The sequence below is a fragment of the Solea senegalensis genome, linkage group LG3, assembly GCF_019176455.1.
Source record: "Solea senegalensis isolate Sse05_10M linkage group LG3, IFAPA_SoseM_1, whole genome shotgun sequence".
In the NCBI taxonomy this organism is placed as follows: domain Eukaryota; kingdom Metazoa; phylum Chordata; class Actinopteri; order Pleuronectiformes; family Soleidae; genus Solea; species Solea senegalensis.
The window spans coordinates 21,159,582-21,175,210 of NC_058023.1; the positions used below are offsets into that span (position 1 = coordinate 21,159,582).

The 15,629-nt window shown below is 39.8% G+C and overlaps 2 protein-coding genes across 2 annotated transcripts; both read left to right on the plus strand.

The window, feature by feature from the left end:
* Positions 1–837: 837 nt before the first annotated feature.
* On the plus strand, positions 838–5,586 carry LOC122767077 (extracellular calcium-sensing receptor-like). Its single transcript, XM_044022422.1, has 8 exons — positions 838–1,111; positions 1,223–1,517; positions 1,928–2,014; positions 2,181–2,450; positions 2,944–3,219; positions 3,703–3,930; positions 4,451–4,574; positions 4,661–5,586. The coding sequence occupies exons 1-8, from the start codon at positions 882–884 to the stop codon at positions 5,569–5,571; spliced, it is 2,421 nt and encodes an 806-aa protein (XP_043878357.1). The 5' UTR covers positions 838–881; the 3' UTR covers positions 5,572–5,586.
* Positions 5,587–8,323: 2,737 nt separating this feature from the next.
* On the plus strand, positions 8,324–15,629 carry LOC122767060 (extracellular calcium-sensing receptor-like). Its single transcript, XM_044022403.1, has 9 exons — positions 8,324–8,969; positions 9,179–9,473; positions 9,639–9,725; positions 9,865–10,134; positions 10,205–10,408; positions 10,496–10,762; positions 11,141–11,368; positions 14,149–14,272; positions 14,351–15,629. Exons 1-9 carry the CDS (start codon positions 8,740–8,742, stop codon positions 15,259–15,261), a joined length of 2,616 nt encoding a protein of 871 aa, XP_043878338.1. The 5' UTR covers positions 8,324–8,739; the 3' UTR covers positions 15,262–15,629.

Here is a 15,629-nt window from a genome sequence, read left to right on the forward strand (position 1 = left end):
CCTTGGGCAGCAGACTCTGACAATAGAACACAGCATCTTGCTATCTGAAGTTATGATTTTAGACTTCTTTTAACAAATCCTTCCACTTATTACATTCTCAGTTCAGAGAGAAAAGCTTTTCCTTGCATTTTCAGAGCCACAAATTCCAAGGGGTCATACAAACTTTTGACCATGGCTAAGACCGCTTCGAGTGTATTGCTTTTCTTCTTATGACACCTGCAATGTGAAACTGTCTGTATCTAGGACTCCCAAGAGGGAGGTTATCCAAACTAATATCTAAGTCTTTCAAATCCTTGGCCTGCTCATCAGCTGGAAAGGGTTCCCTTCCTTTGTGACTGTTGGATGCTATCATGTGTAATGGCCGGTTGGACTCTTTTGTGTTCTCGTCATGATGTCAATGACTTCAGCATGTTTTGAAGCAGATGAAAACGCATCATCATTAAGTTTGACAACAACACAAGTCTGTAAACTTGATTGGGATTTATTTACAATATTACACGTAACTGAGAAGACATTCTCAGGGCGGACAGCGCACTGTGTGTCCACTTTTCTGTGACTTAAAAAGTGACTTAATAACTGTCAGAAATGATCAAGTTTGGATTTATGAAATTATGCACTTTCCTGCCTTAGCCTGTTCACCAAGTTTAACAGATAAAATAGTTTAGACATATTATACAAAATCATCCATTTACAGTCACATACATTATGAATATAATTGTGTCATTCAAAAATACAAGCAATTGTACCATGAAGACACATGACAATGGAACTATATGTAAATGACACATGACGTTGCAAGAGCAAACATTGTCATAAGTTAATAAAATGGCTGATGTAGTGATGGATTAGAACTCAGAAAAGGGACGAACAAGATTAAAGTCATGAGGGGTTTTGTAGACAACAACTTGCTGTTGCTCATGTTCTCTTACTTTTCCTCTGCTGTGTCCTCCTCTCTTTATTCCTCCTCTTGTCAGTTACAGGGGCGGTTTAATTTAAATGGGATGCACAAAACTGGCGATGTGATTCTAGGTGGGATTTTTCAAATCAACTTCTTTTCTGCTGATCCTGACCTGACTTTTACCTCAGAGCCACAGCTGCCTACCTGTTATGGGTGAGTCTGACAGTATTTGTAGTTGTGAAACATATGTAGCTTTTCAGAGTTGCTTATGTATTTTGAATATTAAACACTTAAATTTATATGTACATATATATATTGTGTTAGTTTTGATATTATAGGATTGAGGCAGGCTCAGTCCATGGCCTTTGCTATTGATGAGATCAACAGAAACTCCAATCTGCTGCCTAATGTGACTCTGGGATACAGTCTGTATGATAACTGCATCCAACTACGAATTGGATTTCGTGCAGCACTGGCCTTAGTCAGTGGTCAAGAAGAAGAAGTTACAGTAGAGGAGAACTGTGTAGGAACTCCTCCAGTCCTAGGGATTGTGGGTGATACTACTTCTTCAAATTCTATAGCCATTTCTACAGTCTTAGGTTTGTACAGAGTGCCTATGGTAAGTTTGTGTTACCAGATCTTTCAACTCAATTGTTATTGTGTTAAAATTTAGATTTAAATTGAATTTACAAAATGATTTCAAACTGCATGTAACAAAGTTATGACAACTGACTTATGAACCTTGAAAATTTTGAAACTTTTTGCTCTATTGTCTTTGTTTTTATTTTTACTTGGTGTGTGTGTGTGTGTATGTGTGTGTCTGTGCTTCCGCACTTGCTTGTAATATGAGCAAAAGAGGCTTGTTAGATTTTTTGATAGACACACAACCTTATAATCGTTAGACGCTCTACCATTGCACTACAGAGTCTGTTACACATATAGCTTGACAGAGGCTTGTTGGGTGAATGGGGTGAAGTCTGCCATCTCTGATTGCCTTGTTGTTTTTTGTTTTTTGTTTTTATTTGGCAGGTGAGTTATTTTGCCACATGTTCCTGCCTGAGTGACAGACAAAAGTTTCCATCTTTCTTTAGGACGATCCCAAGTGATGCTTTTCAGGTGAAAATCTATCTGTCTCACTAGTCATGTCATGTTTTCATATACTGAGTTGTGTGGTGTCAGAAATACAACACTTAAAGACAGTGATTAAAATGCATTTTGATGAACCTGTTTAGCAGGATTTCTTGTGAAAGATGATTCCAGCCTGTGTTCTGTGTCCACACAGGTGAATGCTATGATTCAGATCTTAAAACACTTTGGTTGGACTTGGGCAGGTCTGCTCATCAGTGATGATGATTATGGAGTCCATGCTGCCCGATCCTTTCACTCTGATCTGGGTCCAGCTGATGGAGGTTGTCTGGCTTACACAGAGATTTTGCCCTGGGGTGACGACTCTGCTGAACTAAAGAGAATAGTGGATGTGATGAGGAAATCTACAGCTCGAGTGGTGATTGTGTTTGCACATAAGACTCACATGATTAACCTCATGAAAGAGGTCAGTCCTGAAAGAGATGTGTTGCAAAGACCTTGCAGCCACTGAAATATAGATTTCATAAGTTATACACTTTTAAATAGATAAAGCTGCTTCTAAGAAGGTTAAATTTTCCCTGTAATAAAACACACGTTTGTGAATCATTTATCATATTTAATATTTTAGTTTACGGCATGAAAATATCTTTATATACTTGTGATAATGCAATGTACAGGTGGTGAGGCAGAATGTGACAGGCCTGCAGTGGATGGCCAGTGAAGCCTGGGCATCAGTTGATGTGCTCCAGACTCCTCACCTCATGCCGTATCTGGGTGGAACACTGGGCATCGCCATCCGTCGAGGAGAAATACCAGGACTCAGGGACTTCCTGTTACAAATACGTCCCGACCTCCATCACGGCAACGCTGATGGAAAAAGTGTGGTAAGAGTTTCCATCTGACTTGGTATTTGTAAGAATGACATATTGATATTAATTTGAAAATTGTCTTAATTGCAGGTGAATCAGTTTTGGGAACATACATTTCAGTGTAGATTTGCACCACCTCCAGCAGGTTGGGTGGAAGCTGAAGGAGAATTATGCACTGGACAGGAAGTTATAGAGAATGTGGAGTCTGAGTTATTTGATGTTTCATACCTCAGACCAGAGTATAATGTGTATAAGGCTGTGTACGCTCTGGCATATGCTCTCGATGACATGCTGCAGTGTGAGCCAGGGAGAGGACCTTTCAGCAACAACACCTGTGCTCATTTACAAAGAATGGAGCCATGGCAGGTGAGATATAAGTTTATACTCAACTCTTAATTACACTCTTAATCATTTGTATTTCTTCAAGATTTGAAGGCAGTGTAACAACTTAATAAATTAACAAATTAAAGCATCTCAATTGCCCTATACAGCAAGCAGACAGTGTATTGTAATATCAGGTCAAAGTACAAGTATATAATAGTCATGTGATGTGACTTAAAAGGATATTATTTGATGGAAATTATAAAAAAAAGATTAGCCTGCAATAATTAGATTTATCTTGATTTCTCTGTACTGCTGTGTTCACAAATATACTGTCACAAAAATATTTTGTTCATTCAAGTTAAATATGGTTCTAATAAGTAAAAGCTGCACTCTTATTTTCATTCCTCAGCACTAGTAACAGCTGAGGCCAGATGCATTTTCAGTTATCTTTAGTAAATATTTTGTGAATAGCACAAACACTTTTTTGTTAATGTGTTCTTCTATGTCTGATTCTATTATCCAAAGCTTGTGTATTACTTGGAAAAAGTCAACTTCACCACAACATTTGGTGATCAAGTGTCATTTGATGAGAATGGTGATGCCTTACCAATATATGACATCATAAATTGGGTGTGGCTCCCTGATGGAAGAACTAAAGTTCAGAGAGTGGGTGAGGTTAAGAGGTCAGCCTTCAAAGGTGAAGAACTCACACTGGAAGAAGACAAAATCTTCTGGAACTTTGAATCCAAACAGGTAAATTTTATTTAAAATATTACAATATCTCTTTCCCCCACTCACAGGGCTAGAGTCTAGAGCTAGGTGTTCCTCTGATACTACAGAGAAACACCTACATGCTGATTTTTCCTTGGGCAAGTCACTTAATCACACGTTGTTCTTGAGGGCTGTGCCTGTAGCATGTATGAAAGATGAGTGTTAGAAAAAACTCAACTCACACAACTCTTTAAAGTCTAGTTGGTGGGACCCTCTTGTTTTGGTTGAAGAAGGGACATCAATGAAGACAATAACTATGGACTCTTGCTTGGATAATATTTAAGATTACAAGAACACACAAATGGGGCTGGCCTCCTGGTGAGAAACTATTGCTTTTGTGAAGTGATGTAAGATCCACATTAGCTTGTACACAAGATTACACAGACACAAATTGTTTTATAAATAAAACCTTTGCCATGGATGCACAAACGCAAATCCATAGCAACTCTCTGTGGACATAGAACAAAAAGATATGAAAAAATATACTGATTTCTCCACACAGCCTCCTCAGTCAGTGTGCAGTGAGAGCTGTCCTCCAGGTACCCGCATGGCCACTAAGAAAGGAGAACCTGAGTGTTGTTTTGACTGTGTCCCTTGTTCTGAGGGAAAGATCAGCAATACAACTGGTGAGTGTAAAGTTTTAAACACCACAGTTCAGCAGATCGGAGATGTTTTATAAACATGTATCTCATCACTTTCCCTCTTTTCTCAGACTCCATGGAGTGCACCAGTTGTCCAGAAGATTTCTGGTCCAGCCCCCAGCGTGACCACTGTGTTCCTAAAAAAACAGAGTTCCTCTCCTACCATGAGCCTCTGGGTATCTGCTTGACATCTATCTCACTGTTGGGCACATTAATCTGTGTTCTTGTTCTGGGCATTTTCATCCATCATCACAGCACACCTATAGTTCGTGCCAACAATTCAGAACTCAGTTTTCTTCTCCTGGTGTCACTCAAACTGTGCTTCTTGTGTTCGTTGCTCTTCATTGGACGACCCAGATTATGGACTTGCCAATTAAGACATGCAGCATTTGGCATCAGCTTTGTGCTTTGTGTCTCATGTATCCTGGTGAAAACCATGGTGGTTCTGGCTGTGTTCAGGGCCTCCAAACCAGGAGGTGAGTCCAGTCTCAAGTGGTTTGGTGCTGTGCAGCAGAGAGGGACAGTTCTGGTTCTGACTTCTATTCAAGCAGCAATCTGCACTGCTTGGCTTGTCTCTGCTTCACCAGTGCCTCATAAAAACACCCAGTATCACAATGACAAGATAGTTTATGAGTGTGTAGTTGGGTCCACAGTTGGTTTTGCAGTTTTACTTGGTTATATTGGTTTACTGGCTGTCCTCAGTTGTTTATTAGCTTTTCTTGCAAAGAATCTTCCAGACAGTTTCAATGAGGCCAAACATATCACTTTCAGCATGCTGATCTTCTGTGCAGTGTGGGTGGCCTTTGTCCCTGCTTACATCAGCTCACCAGGCAAATATGCAGATGCAGTGGAGGTATTTGCCATCTTGGCCTCCAGTTTTGGCCTCTTGGTGGCACTGTTTGGACCCAAATGTTACATCATCCTGTTGAGACCAGAGAGAAACACAAAGAAAGCCATCATGGGTCGATGCACCACAAAGTAAAACTGTGAACACTGGTGTCTCTCTGCCCATCTGTTTACTTCTTGTAGGAACACGTTTTTTTTTTTTTTCATTACTTCATCTTCAATAAGCCATGCTATCTAAATGAAGTCAGTATATGTCAACCTGAAAAATGTGGTTCCAAAGTTTGAACTAGACAATTTTTTTGTTTTTCAACTTGGTAACGTTGGACCAATGTTTGACCATTACTAATTTGGTAGTCAATGCAATAGCTGAGTTCTTGCAACTTAAGACAGTGTACCACTAGCTGCATTTCCACTTTCCTCAGGAACTAGGAACATTTCGAGGTTCGGGGTAACTTAATGGTTCCTGAGGGGCACTTTGTTGTACAACAACAGTAACCACATACATTACATTACATGTCATTTAGCAGACACTTTTATCCAAAGCGACTTACAATAAGTGCATTTAAACATTTCGGTACAAATAAGAGCTAGAAGTAAGTAAGAGCTTCAAGTAAGCCAAACTATGAAGTGCTAGACATAAGTGCGATGTTGTCGTCCTAGTCGAGGTAGAGTCGGAAGAAATATGTCTTTAGTTGGCGGCGGAAGATGTTGATTCAAAACAACAATAATAATAAATACAAACTCAAATACAAATACATTTATAGTGAGTCATTTAAAAGCCAGTGGTGGCTTCACTGTGCAAGGCTTGGTGTAACCATATACACAGGGCTGGCTCTAGTCTCGGTAAGGTTTGGATTTGGTGCTCCACCCACCACAGCACAAAAGCATCACCAAAGTGGTTTCCAAAGACATTATATATCTATCTATACACATATATATATATATATAGATATATATATATCTATATATATATAGATATATATATAGATATGTATATATATATGTATATATATAGATATGTATATATAAAAATATATGTGTATGTATATATATATATATATTTTTTTAATTATTATTATTATTCATCTAAATTCAATTTATTTCTATTTTTGTTAATCAGGTCAGATATCTAGGGACAACAAATATATGTTTCCCATGCTCTTTTTGGAGTGTGATTTTACTTGATATGCCTTCTGCTGATTAACTTTGTCCCCAGTAAATCACACAGGACAGATCAGTCAACAGACTCTTTAGATGCTGCCTTCATGGTCTCATATACTTTCAGAAATTATCCAGTTGATGGCCTCCAGCCTGATGTGGAGGCTGAAGTATATTAGCAGTGTATGCTGAATGTGTTGTTAATTCAGCTGTAGGCATCATCAAACTGAAATGCAATGTAAATTTGATATTCAATTTTTTCTAGGGATATACAATGATTCCAATAATTCAGAAATTACACATCTGAAGCACAACTATATATATATGTATAAGTATATATATATGGAAAAAGTATTAACCAGTAATATTTTATTGGAGAATGGTCTGTCACTCTTTCATCTTCAGGATGCGGCATAACTTAGTTATAGGCTTTACAATGACTGACCTCCTAGTCTGGAGCCTCACTGACCAGACCAGACCCTTTTCTATCCACCTTCAACTTTTCATCCTTTTTCCAACACTCTTCCTGATGGCCTGTGGAGGAGTTGGGCCAAGTAGCTACCAGGTCAATGTCCCCAATGACAGGCTATCAAAATTACTTACTAAAAGAGAATTTTTGAAACAAATACAAAATCTCCTCTGCTTACCTTGAAAAAGTTCTCCTGGCCCCAAATAAAATCTGACAACTCATAGTCACTGCAGGATTATGCCATTGTTCAACACAATGGAAATAATGGAGTACATGCAGGAACTAGAAACAGTGTCCAACATGAAAATCAATGTTCTTAAGTTACCTTATTCACTCACAAGTAATGGCGAAACAAAGCTTATGAGCTGCGAGAAGAGCACAACAGTAGTGCGAGACTTCTTTTCATAGGACACTTGAGCAAAGAGCCCTTGGGCTGCAGTGGTGTATGGACTTCACCTCCTTCAGAGGCCACATATCTAAAGTAGCATGTTTACTGTAGTGAGCTTTTTCTTTGTTCCACTTGGCTTTCTTGCTCCTGTCATTCTTCCAGCCATACAATTGCTGTTTGTTGCTTATTAAAAGGGAGGGTTTTTTTTCTTTCCACTTTTGCCAAGTACAGACCTCATTGTGTTCCTGATGGTTTCTCTGTAATAATTGCAAGGTCTTGACCTTACCATATAAAGTGCCTTGAAATAATGTCTGTTATGAATTGGTGCTATACAAATTATTGAATTGGCACATTAGGAGATCTTCCAATATAACCAGGCAGACAATTTGGATCAAAGCATCTAACAAATTATTAAATGTAAATGTATTCCATCAAAACATTTGCTACAGGAAACTAAAGTAAAGTAAATGTTTTCATTCACACAAAAATATAGTAAAATATTGACCAGTTTCTAAACCTTTCTAATTTTCGCTCAGGTAAGTGAATATACAGTAAGTGGTTAAAATAACTTTTTTTTTCTTCTTTTTTTTTAAATATTTATAATTTGTGCTTCAGGTGTGTCATTTCTGTATTAATGTGCATTTCAGTTTGTCCACTAGATCCTTTCCTGAAGTATGTAAGACCATAAAGGCAGTATCGACAGAGCCTGTTGACTGGCCTGTCCTTTCTGATTCATTGAGGACAGAAAATCATATTACACATCCAAAACAGGATGGGCAACAAAATGTGTTGTCCCTTACCTGACCAAATTAATAATTGACTTAAATCTGCAAAAATGTCTTTGTCTGTTTGAGAAATAATTTTAGCCTGTGATGGACTGGTGACCTGTCCAGGATGTACCCCGCCTTTTGCCCTATGTCAGTTGAGATTGACACCAGCTCCCATGTCAAACAGCAACAGTTTAATAACAGACAAAATCTTTGATTCTTTTTTTTTCTTTTATTCATTCATTCTTTTACTAAACATCTTTATCTGACTAAAATACTGAACAACAAAAACACTGACGTTAAAACAACATGTAAAACTCATTTAAAAGCTGAGATACAAACACTTGTACCATGAAGATAAATTACATCAGAACTATATGTAAATGACACACGGTGTTACTGAGGACCTGCCCCTACAGCTTGTTATTCTGCCCTGATAGGTGATGTGCAAGAATAAACATTGTTATAAGTAAGTAAAATTGAATTGATGAACTCAGTTACGGGATGAACTAGTGCAAAGTCATGAGGGTATTTTCAGATAACACGTTGCTCTTGCCAATGTTGTACTGCTGCTTTTCCTCTGCCATGTCCTCCTCTCTTTATTCCTCTTGTCAGTTACAGGGACAGTTTAATCTAAATGGAATGCACAAAACTGGAGATGTGATTCTAGGTGGACTTTTTGCAAACAACTTATTTTCTGTGGATTTTGACCTGACTTTTACCTCAGAGCCACAGCTGCCTACCTGTTACAGGTAACTCTGACAAGGACACAAGTTAACAAGTTGTTGTTTAGCTAATCAGTATGACATATTTATCTCATCGTTTAATGTGTACTGATTACATTATATATGACTTTTTTAAACATCGAAGTTTGAAGGTGTTGATGATGTTGTTATTTTCAGTATCCATAGTTGTGAAATATGTAGCTTTGCATATAGAAACACTTAATTTTTACTGTTAGCTTTGATATCACAGGATTCAGGCAGGCTCAGACCATGGCCTTTGCTATTGATGAGATCAACAGAAATTCAAAGCTGCTGCCTAATGTGACTCTGGGATACAGTTTGTATGATAACTGCAACCAACTAGGAATTGCATTTCATGCATCACTGTCCTTAGTCAGTGGTCAAGAAGAAGAAGTTACATTAGAGGAGAACTGTATAGGAACTCCTCCAGTCCATGGGATAGTGGGTGATTCTTCCTCCACACGTTCTATTGCCATATCCTCATTGTTAGGTTTGTACAGAGTGCCAATGGTAAGTTTATCTGCTTGGCAAGTCAATCATTGTTTGAAATCAATTCCATTTAATGTCAAAACAAATGTAAATGAAGATGTTAACATTAAATATTCAACATTGAAAAGGTTTTAGAGACGGCAAATAATGACTCTTTTTAGTATATGAGATGTTATTTTTTTGCAGGTGAGTTATTATGCCACATGTTCCTGCCTGAGTGATCGACAAAAGTTTCCATCTTTCTTTAGGACGATCCCGAGTGATGCTTTTCAGGTAAAAATCCACCAGATATACAACATTATATGTAGAGACAGTGACTAAACATGAATGTTTAATTAACCTGTTTAACAGGATTTCTAGTAAAAGATGATTCCAGCCTGTGCACTAATCCCTCTGCTCTGTGTCCACATAGGTGAATGCTATGATTCAGATTCTAAAACACTTTGGTTGGACATGGGCAGGTCTGCTCATCAGTGATGATGATTATGGAGTCCACGCTGCCCGATCCTTTCACTCTGATCTGGGTCCAGCTGGTGGAGGTTGTCTGGCTTACACAGAGATTTTGCCCTGGGGTGACGACCCTGCCGAAATAAGGAGAATAGTCGATGTGATGAGGAAATCTACAGCTCGAGTGGTGATTGTGTTTGCACATAATAGTCGCACAATTAATCTCATGCAAGAGGTCAGTCATGTCAGTCATTTTGCAAGTTGTTAAAGCTGATTTTATAGACTTATTATAATGCAATGTACAGGTGGTGAGGCAGAATGTGACAGGCCTGCAGTGGATTGCCAGTGAAGCCTGGACATTAGCTGATGTGCTCCAGACTCCCCACTTTATGCCATACTTAGGTGGAACACTGGGCATCGCCATCCGTCGAGGAGAAATACCAGGACTCAGGGACTTCCTGTTACAAATACGTCCTGACCTCCATCACGGCAGCGCTGATGGAAAAAGCGTGGTAAGAGTTTCCATCTGACTTGGTATTTGTAAGAACGACATATTGGCATTAATTTGAAAATTAACTTAATTGCAGGTGAATCAGTTTTGGGAACACACATTTCAGTGTAGATTTGCACCAGCTCCAGCAAGCTGGGTGGAAGCTGGAGGAGAATTATGCACTGGACAGGAAGTTATAGAGAATGTGGAAACTGAGTTATTGGATGTTTCAGACCTCAGGCCAGAGTATAATGTGTATAAGGCTGTGTACGCTCTGGCGTATGCTCTTGATGACATGCTGCATTGTGAGCCAGGGAGAGGACCTTTCAGCAACAACACCTGTGCTCATTTACAAAGACTGGAGCCATGGCAGGTGAGATATCAGTTTACACTCGGCTGTTAAATTAATTTGATTCTTTGTATTTCTTTAAGAGTTGAATGAAGTGTAAGTGTAAACATATTTTCTTTTGGTCAAGTTAAATAAAAAACAAAATAGAAGTCATTTCCATCTGCATTCTTTACTTTCATTCCTCAGCACTGGCAACAGCAGAAGGCAGAGGGCTCTCAACATGCACATGTTATATGAGAGAAGTGTGAGCAAGCAACAACTGTAGTAATTGTATTTTTGTTTTCAGCACTAGTAACAGCTGAGGCCAGATGCATTTTCAGTTATCTTTAGTAAATATTTTGTGAATAGCACAAACACTTTTTTGTTAATGTGTTCTTCTATGTCTGATTCTATTACCCAAAGCTTGTGTATTACTTGGGAAAGGTCAACTTCACCACAACATTTGGTGATCAAGTGTCATTTGACGAGAATGGTGATTCCTTACCAATATATGACATCATGAATTGGGTGTGGCTCCCTGATGGAAGAACTAAAGTTCAGAGAGTGGGTGAGGTTAAGAGGTCAGCCTTCAAAGGTGAAGAACTCACACTGGATGAAGACAAAATCTTCTGGAACTTTGAATCTAAACAGGTAACTTCTTAGTTTTTTTAGTTTTTCCATTATTATCTCTTTGCCACACTCACTTGTCCAGATTCATATTTTTCCTAAGTTTGCATAGGTTTGCTTTGGTCCATCTAACTTGAATGTTGTCATCCACCAATGTGCGTTATGGTACTGGCAAAGCCTTCATGGACATATGCATGCCCCAGGCCAGTCTTTTTTATAAACTTAGTTATCCTTGAGCCAACAACATTTCCAGCTTTGGTGTGCGGCATCTCCTCCATTTTTGTCAAGTCTGAAGAATTGCAGTATTTTCCTCTTCCACCTCTTCCACAGTAATTGCTAGACACTGAAATTGTATGTGGATATGGATTCCAAAAGTTCAATGTTGACAGCTCTTGTTGACATGCACGTGTAAGGCATGACCCACCATTTGATGATGTTAAATTAGGCAGGGGAGTTTCAGTACCCAATTGGACAACAGTTCTGCCGGATCAACTCTCATTGTCCAGAAGCCATTAGCCACAACAATTTGGGGGTCACTCGGGGGTCATATGCCATCAGGTCATGGTTCTCCAGAGCACACAAGAAGGATTTGTGTCTCTGGAAGGAAGAGAGATCAGGGTTCCGACACTGCAAGGACAAGCGCCAGGTGAGCGGTTCATAGTCAGGAGCAGACTCTGGAAAAGAATGGATCATTGGTAGCCTCTGTTGGGTCTCTTGAATCGCAGCCACCTGTTCAAAAGGGTGTGTTAAGATGCTGGTTGAGTCTAGGGGCTTAAGTGTGGAACCTGAGACTGCTCTGGCCTGTTGGTTTTCCATGAGAAACTTCAATGCCTGCAATTGCCTACAAGGTGTTATTAGTGGTCTGGAGACTGAAGACCCTCATGTCGCTGTCTGTATGTTTACCAGGACTTATCCGTGTCTCCCACACAAGTTGCGCATATCTCTTGATCTTGGTTGTCATTTGACCAGTCCTGCAATGCATTGTCACATCAAAGCTTTCATGCAGGTTGTGTATAAACAGTGACCGAAAGCGCCAGGTGCACTGCCACCAGCTTCAGTTTTTCACCTGTACCCCCCTTCCCCCATCCCCAGTCCAGCACAATCAGGTTCGAGGGGCCGTCCATGGCTTGATATTTCTGGAGGAGTTTGCGGCAGAGGTTACGGGTCTTCTCTGCTGCCTCAGCACATTGCTGCAGCCGACCTAACTGCGGCTAGTGCTCTTCGGCTTGTAGCCGAATCTTATGTTGGTGAACCAAGAACATGAGGCCCAGCAGGTCAGGGGCGGTGCTTTTTGGTTGCACTCCATTTATAAAATCTACAATATGCACAGCTTTTTTACTTGGGCAGCAGACTCTGACAATAGAACACAACATCTTGCTATCTGAAGTTGTGATTTTAGACTTATTTTAACAAATCCTTCCACTTATTCCATTCTCAGTTCAGAGAGAAAAGCCTTTCCTTGCATTGTCAGGTGCTATAAATTCCAAGGGGTCAAACAAACCTTTGACAGTGGCTAAGACACCTCTTCGAGTGTATTGCTTTTCTTCTTATGACACCTGCAATGTGAAACTTTCTGTATCTAGGACTCCCAAGAGGCAGGTTATCCAAACTAATATCTAAGTCTTTCAAATCATTGGCCCGCTTATCAGCTGGAAAGGTTTCCCTTCCTTTGTGACTGATGGATGCTATCATATGTAATGGCCAGTTAGACTCTACCTCTATCTCTATCTTGTGTGTTCTTGTCATGAGCAAGTCCATCATCAATGTCTAACCACAAACTGTTAAGCATTAGAGCCTATCTCCTTTGATGTCTCAAATGTGGCTCACCTCATGCTATAGATTGTCACTGCATCTGTGGGCACTGTTGCAAAACACATGAATACTCATTGTATAGTCTCTAACATCCTTGATGAGGTTATTCTCCTCATACCATAGCAATCTGAGGTAGTCTCTGCGGCTGTCTTGCACCACAATAAAACATTTGCTGTCACATGTGAGCTGCACATGCAACAGACCATTTTCTAAAATGGGGGATAAAGGAGTCTTGTTTAAATTGGGGCCACAGAGTAGCAAAGACATTCTATATTTGGCACTTGACTCGAGCAACACTCTCAGCTGATCAGGTTTATGGGGATGATATACACCAAATGATGGTCAGTCCAAATGTGCTTTATCGTTCTCCTGTGGAGAGACAGGCTCTGCATCTTCATTGTGAAGCATTGTTTATATGAACTCAATGTACTGTCTCTTCATGTTAGGTGTTTTCCTGAGAGAATGAATATGGTTCATATTTTGGTTTCTGTTACATGGAATGTGTTGTCTGGGGGAGCTTAACAGTAATAGTACCACCCAGATGTTGCTGGGTGGTCAAGAGGCGCTTGATCAACCACTAAAACCGTAATCTTATCATGTTTTCTGAAAAACTGCAGAACCTGGTTTGTCAGTGTTCTTCCTTAAATGGTTTTTCGTGTAGAAAAAGAGAGAAAGCAACTGAGATGAGATGACATATGGTTGAAATTCTTCTTGATCAGGACATTGTTTGGACATGGGCAGATGTACAATGTACTGCTGAGTACAATCATTTTCAACACCCTGACACATGGTTTATGAGCTGTTTCCATGCACCCACTATGATCCACACAAGGTCCAGCCACTTCACATAATTATGTTCGAGTATCACCATCCAAAGGGCTGAACAGACATACAACTGAAAATGCATAGCAACTGTGTGTGGACACGGAACATGGAAAAGTATAGATGGGTCCTCATAAGACACAATAACTGACAGTTATTTCTCCACACAGCCTCCTCGGTCAGTGTGTAGTGAGAGTTGTCCTCCAGGTACCCGCATGGCCAGAAAGAAAGGAGAACCTGAGTGTTGTTTTGATTGTGTCCCTTGTTCTGAGGGAAAGATCAGCAATAAAACTGGTGAGTGTGAAGTTTTAAACATCACAGTTCAGAGATGTTGTACAAACATGTATCTCATCACTTTCCCTCTTTTCTCAGACTCCATGGAGTGCACCAGTTGTCCAGAAGATTTCTGGTCCAGCCCCCAGCGTGACCACTGTGTTCCTAAGAAAACAGAGTTCCTCTCCTACCATGAGCCTCTGGGTATCTGCTTGACAACCACCTCACTGTTGGGCACATTTATCTGTGTTCTTGTTCTGGGCATCTTCATCCATCATCACAGCACACCTATAGTTCGTGCCAACAATTCAGAACTCAGTTTTCTTCTCTTGGTGTCACTCAAACTGTGTTTCTTGTGTTCATTGCTCTTCATTGGACGACCCAGATTATGGACTTGCCAACTAAGACATGCAGCATTTGGCATCAGCTTTGTGCTTTGTGTCTCATGTATCCTGGTGAAAACCATGGTAGTTCTGGCTGTGTTCAGGGCCTCCAAACCAGGAGGGGAGTCCAGTCTAAAGTGGTTTGGTGCTGTGCAGCAGAGAGGGACAGTTCTGGTTCTGACTTCTATTCAAGCAGCAATCTGCACTGTCTGGCTTGTCTCTGCTTCACCAGTGCCTCATAAAAACACCCAGTATCAAAGTGACAAGATAGTTTATGAGTGTGAAGTTGGGTCCACAGTTGGTTTTGCAGTTTTACTTGGTTATATTGGTTTACTGGCTGTCCTCAGTTGTTTGTTAGCTTTTCTCGCAAAAAATCTTCCAGACAGTTTCAATGAGGCCAAACATATCACTTTCAGCATGCTGATCTTCTGTGCAGTGTGGGTGGCCTTTGTCCCTGCTTACATCAGCTCACCAGGCAAATATGCCGATGCAGTGGAGGTATTTGCCATCCTGGCCTCCAGTTTTGGCCTCTTGGTGGCACTGTTTGGACCCAAATGTTATATAATCCTGTTGAGACCAGAGAGAAACACAAAGAAGGCCATCATGGGTCGATGCACCACAAAGTAAAACTGTGAACACTGCTGTCTCTCTCTGTTTAATTCTTGTAGGAACAAGGTTATTGTTTTTTTTTCATTATTTCATCTTTAATAAGCCAAATGTGGGTCCACAGTTTGAAATAGACAAGTGTTTTGGTTTTCACCTTAGTAACGTTGGACCAATGTTAGACTATTAACTCATTTGGCAGTTAATGCAATAGGTGAGTCCTTCCAACTTCATTTCCACTTTCCACTTTGTTGTACAAAAGCAGTAACCACATACATTCAAAACAACAATAAATATAAATGAAGCCCAGTCTAAAATAACATTAGGTTGTAAATGAGTTTATCTGTTCAATAAATAAATAATAAATAAGTTATTTTCATTGAAAAGGTCAA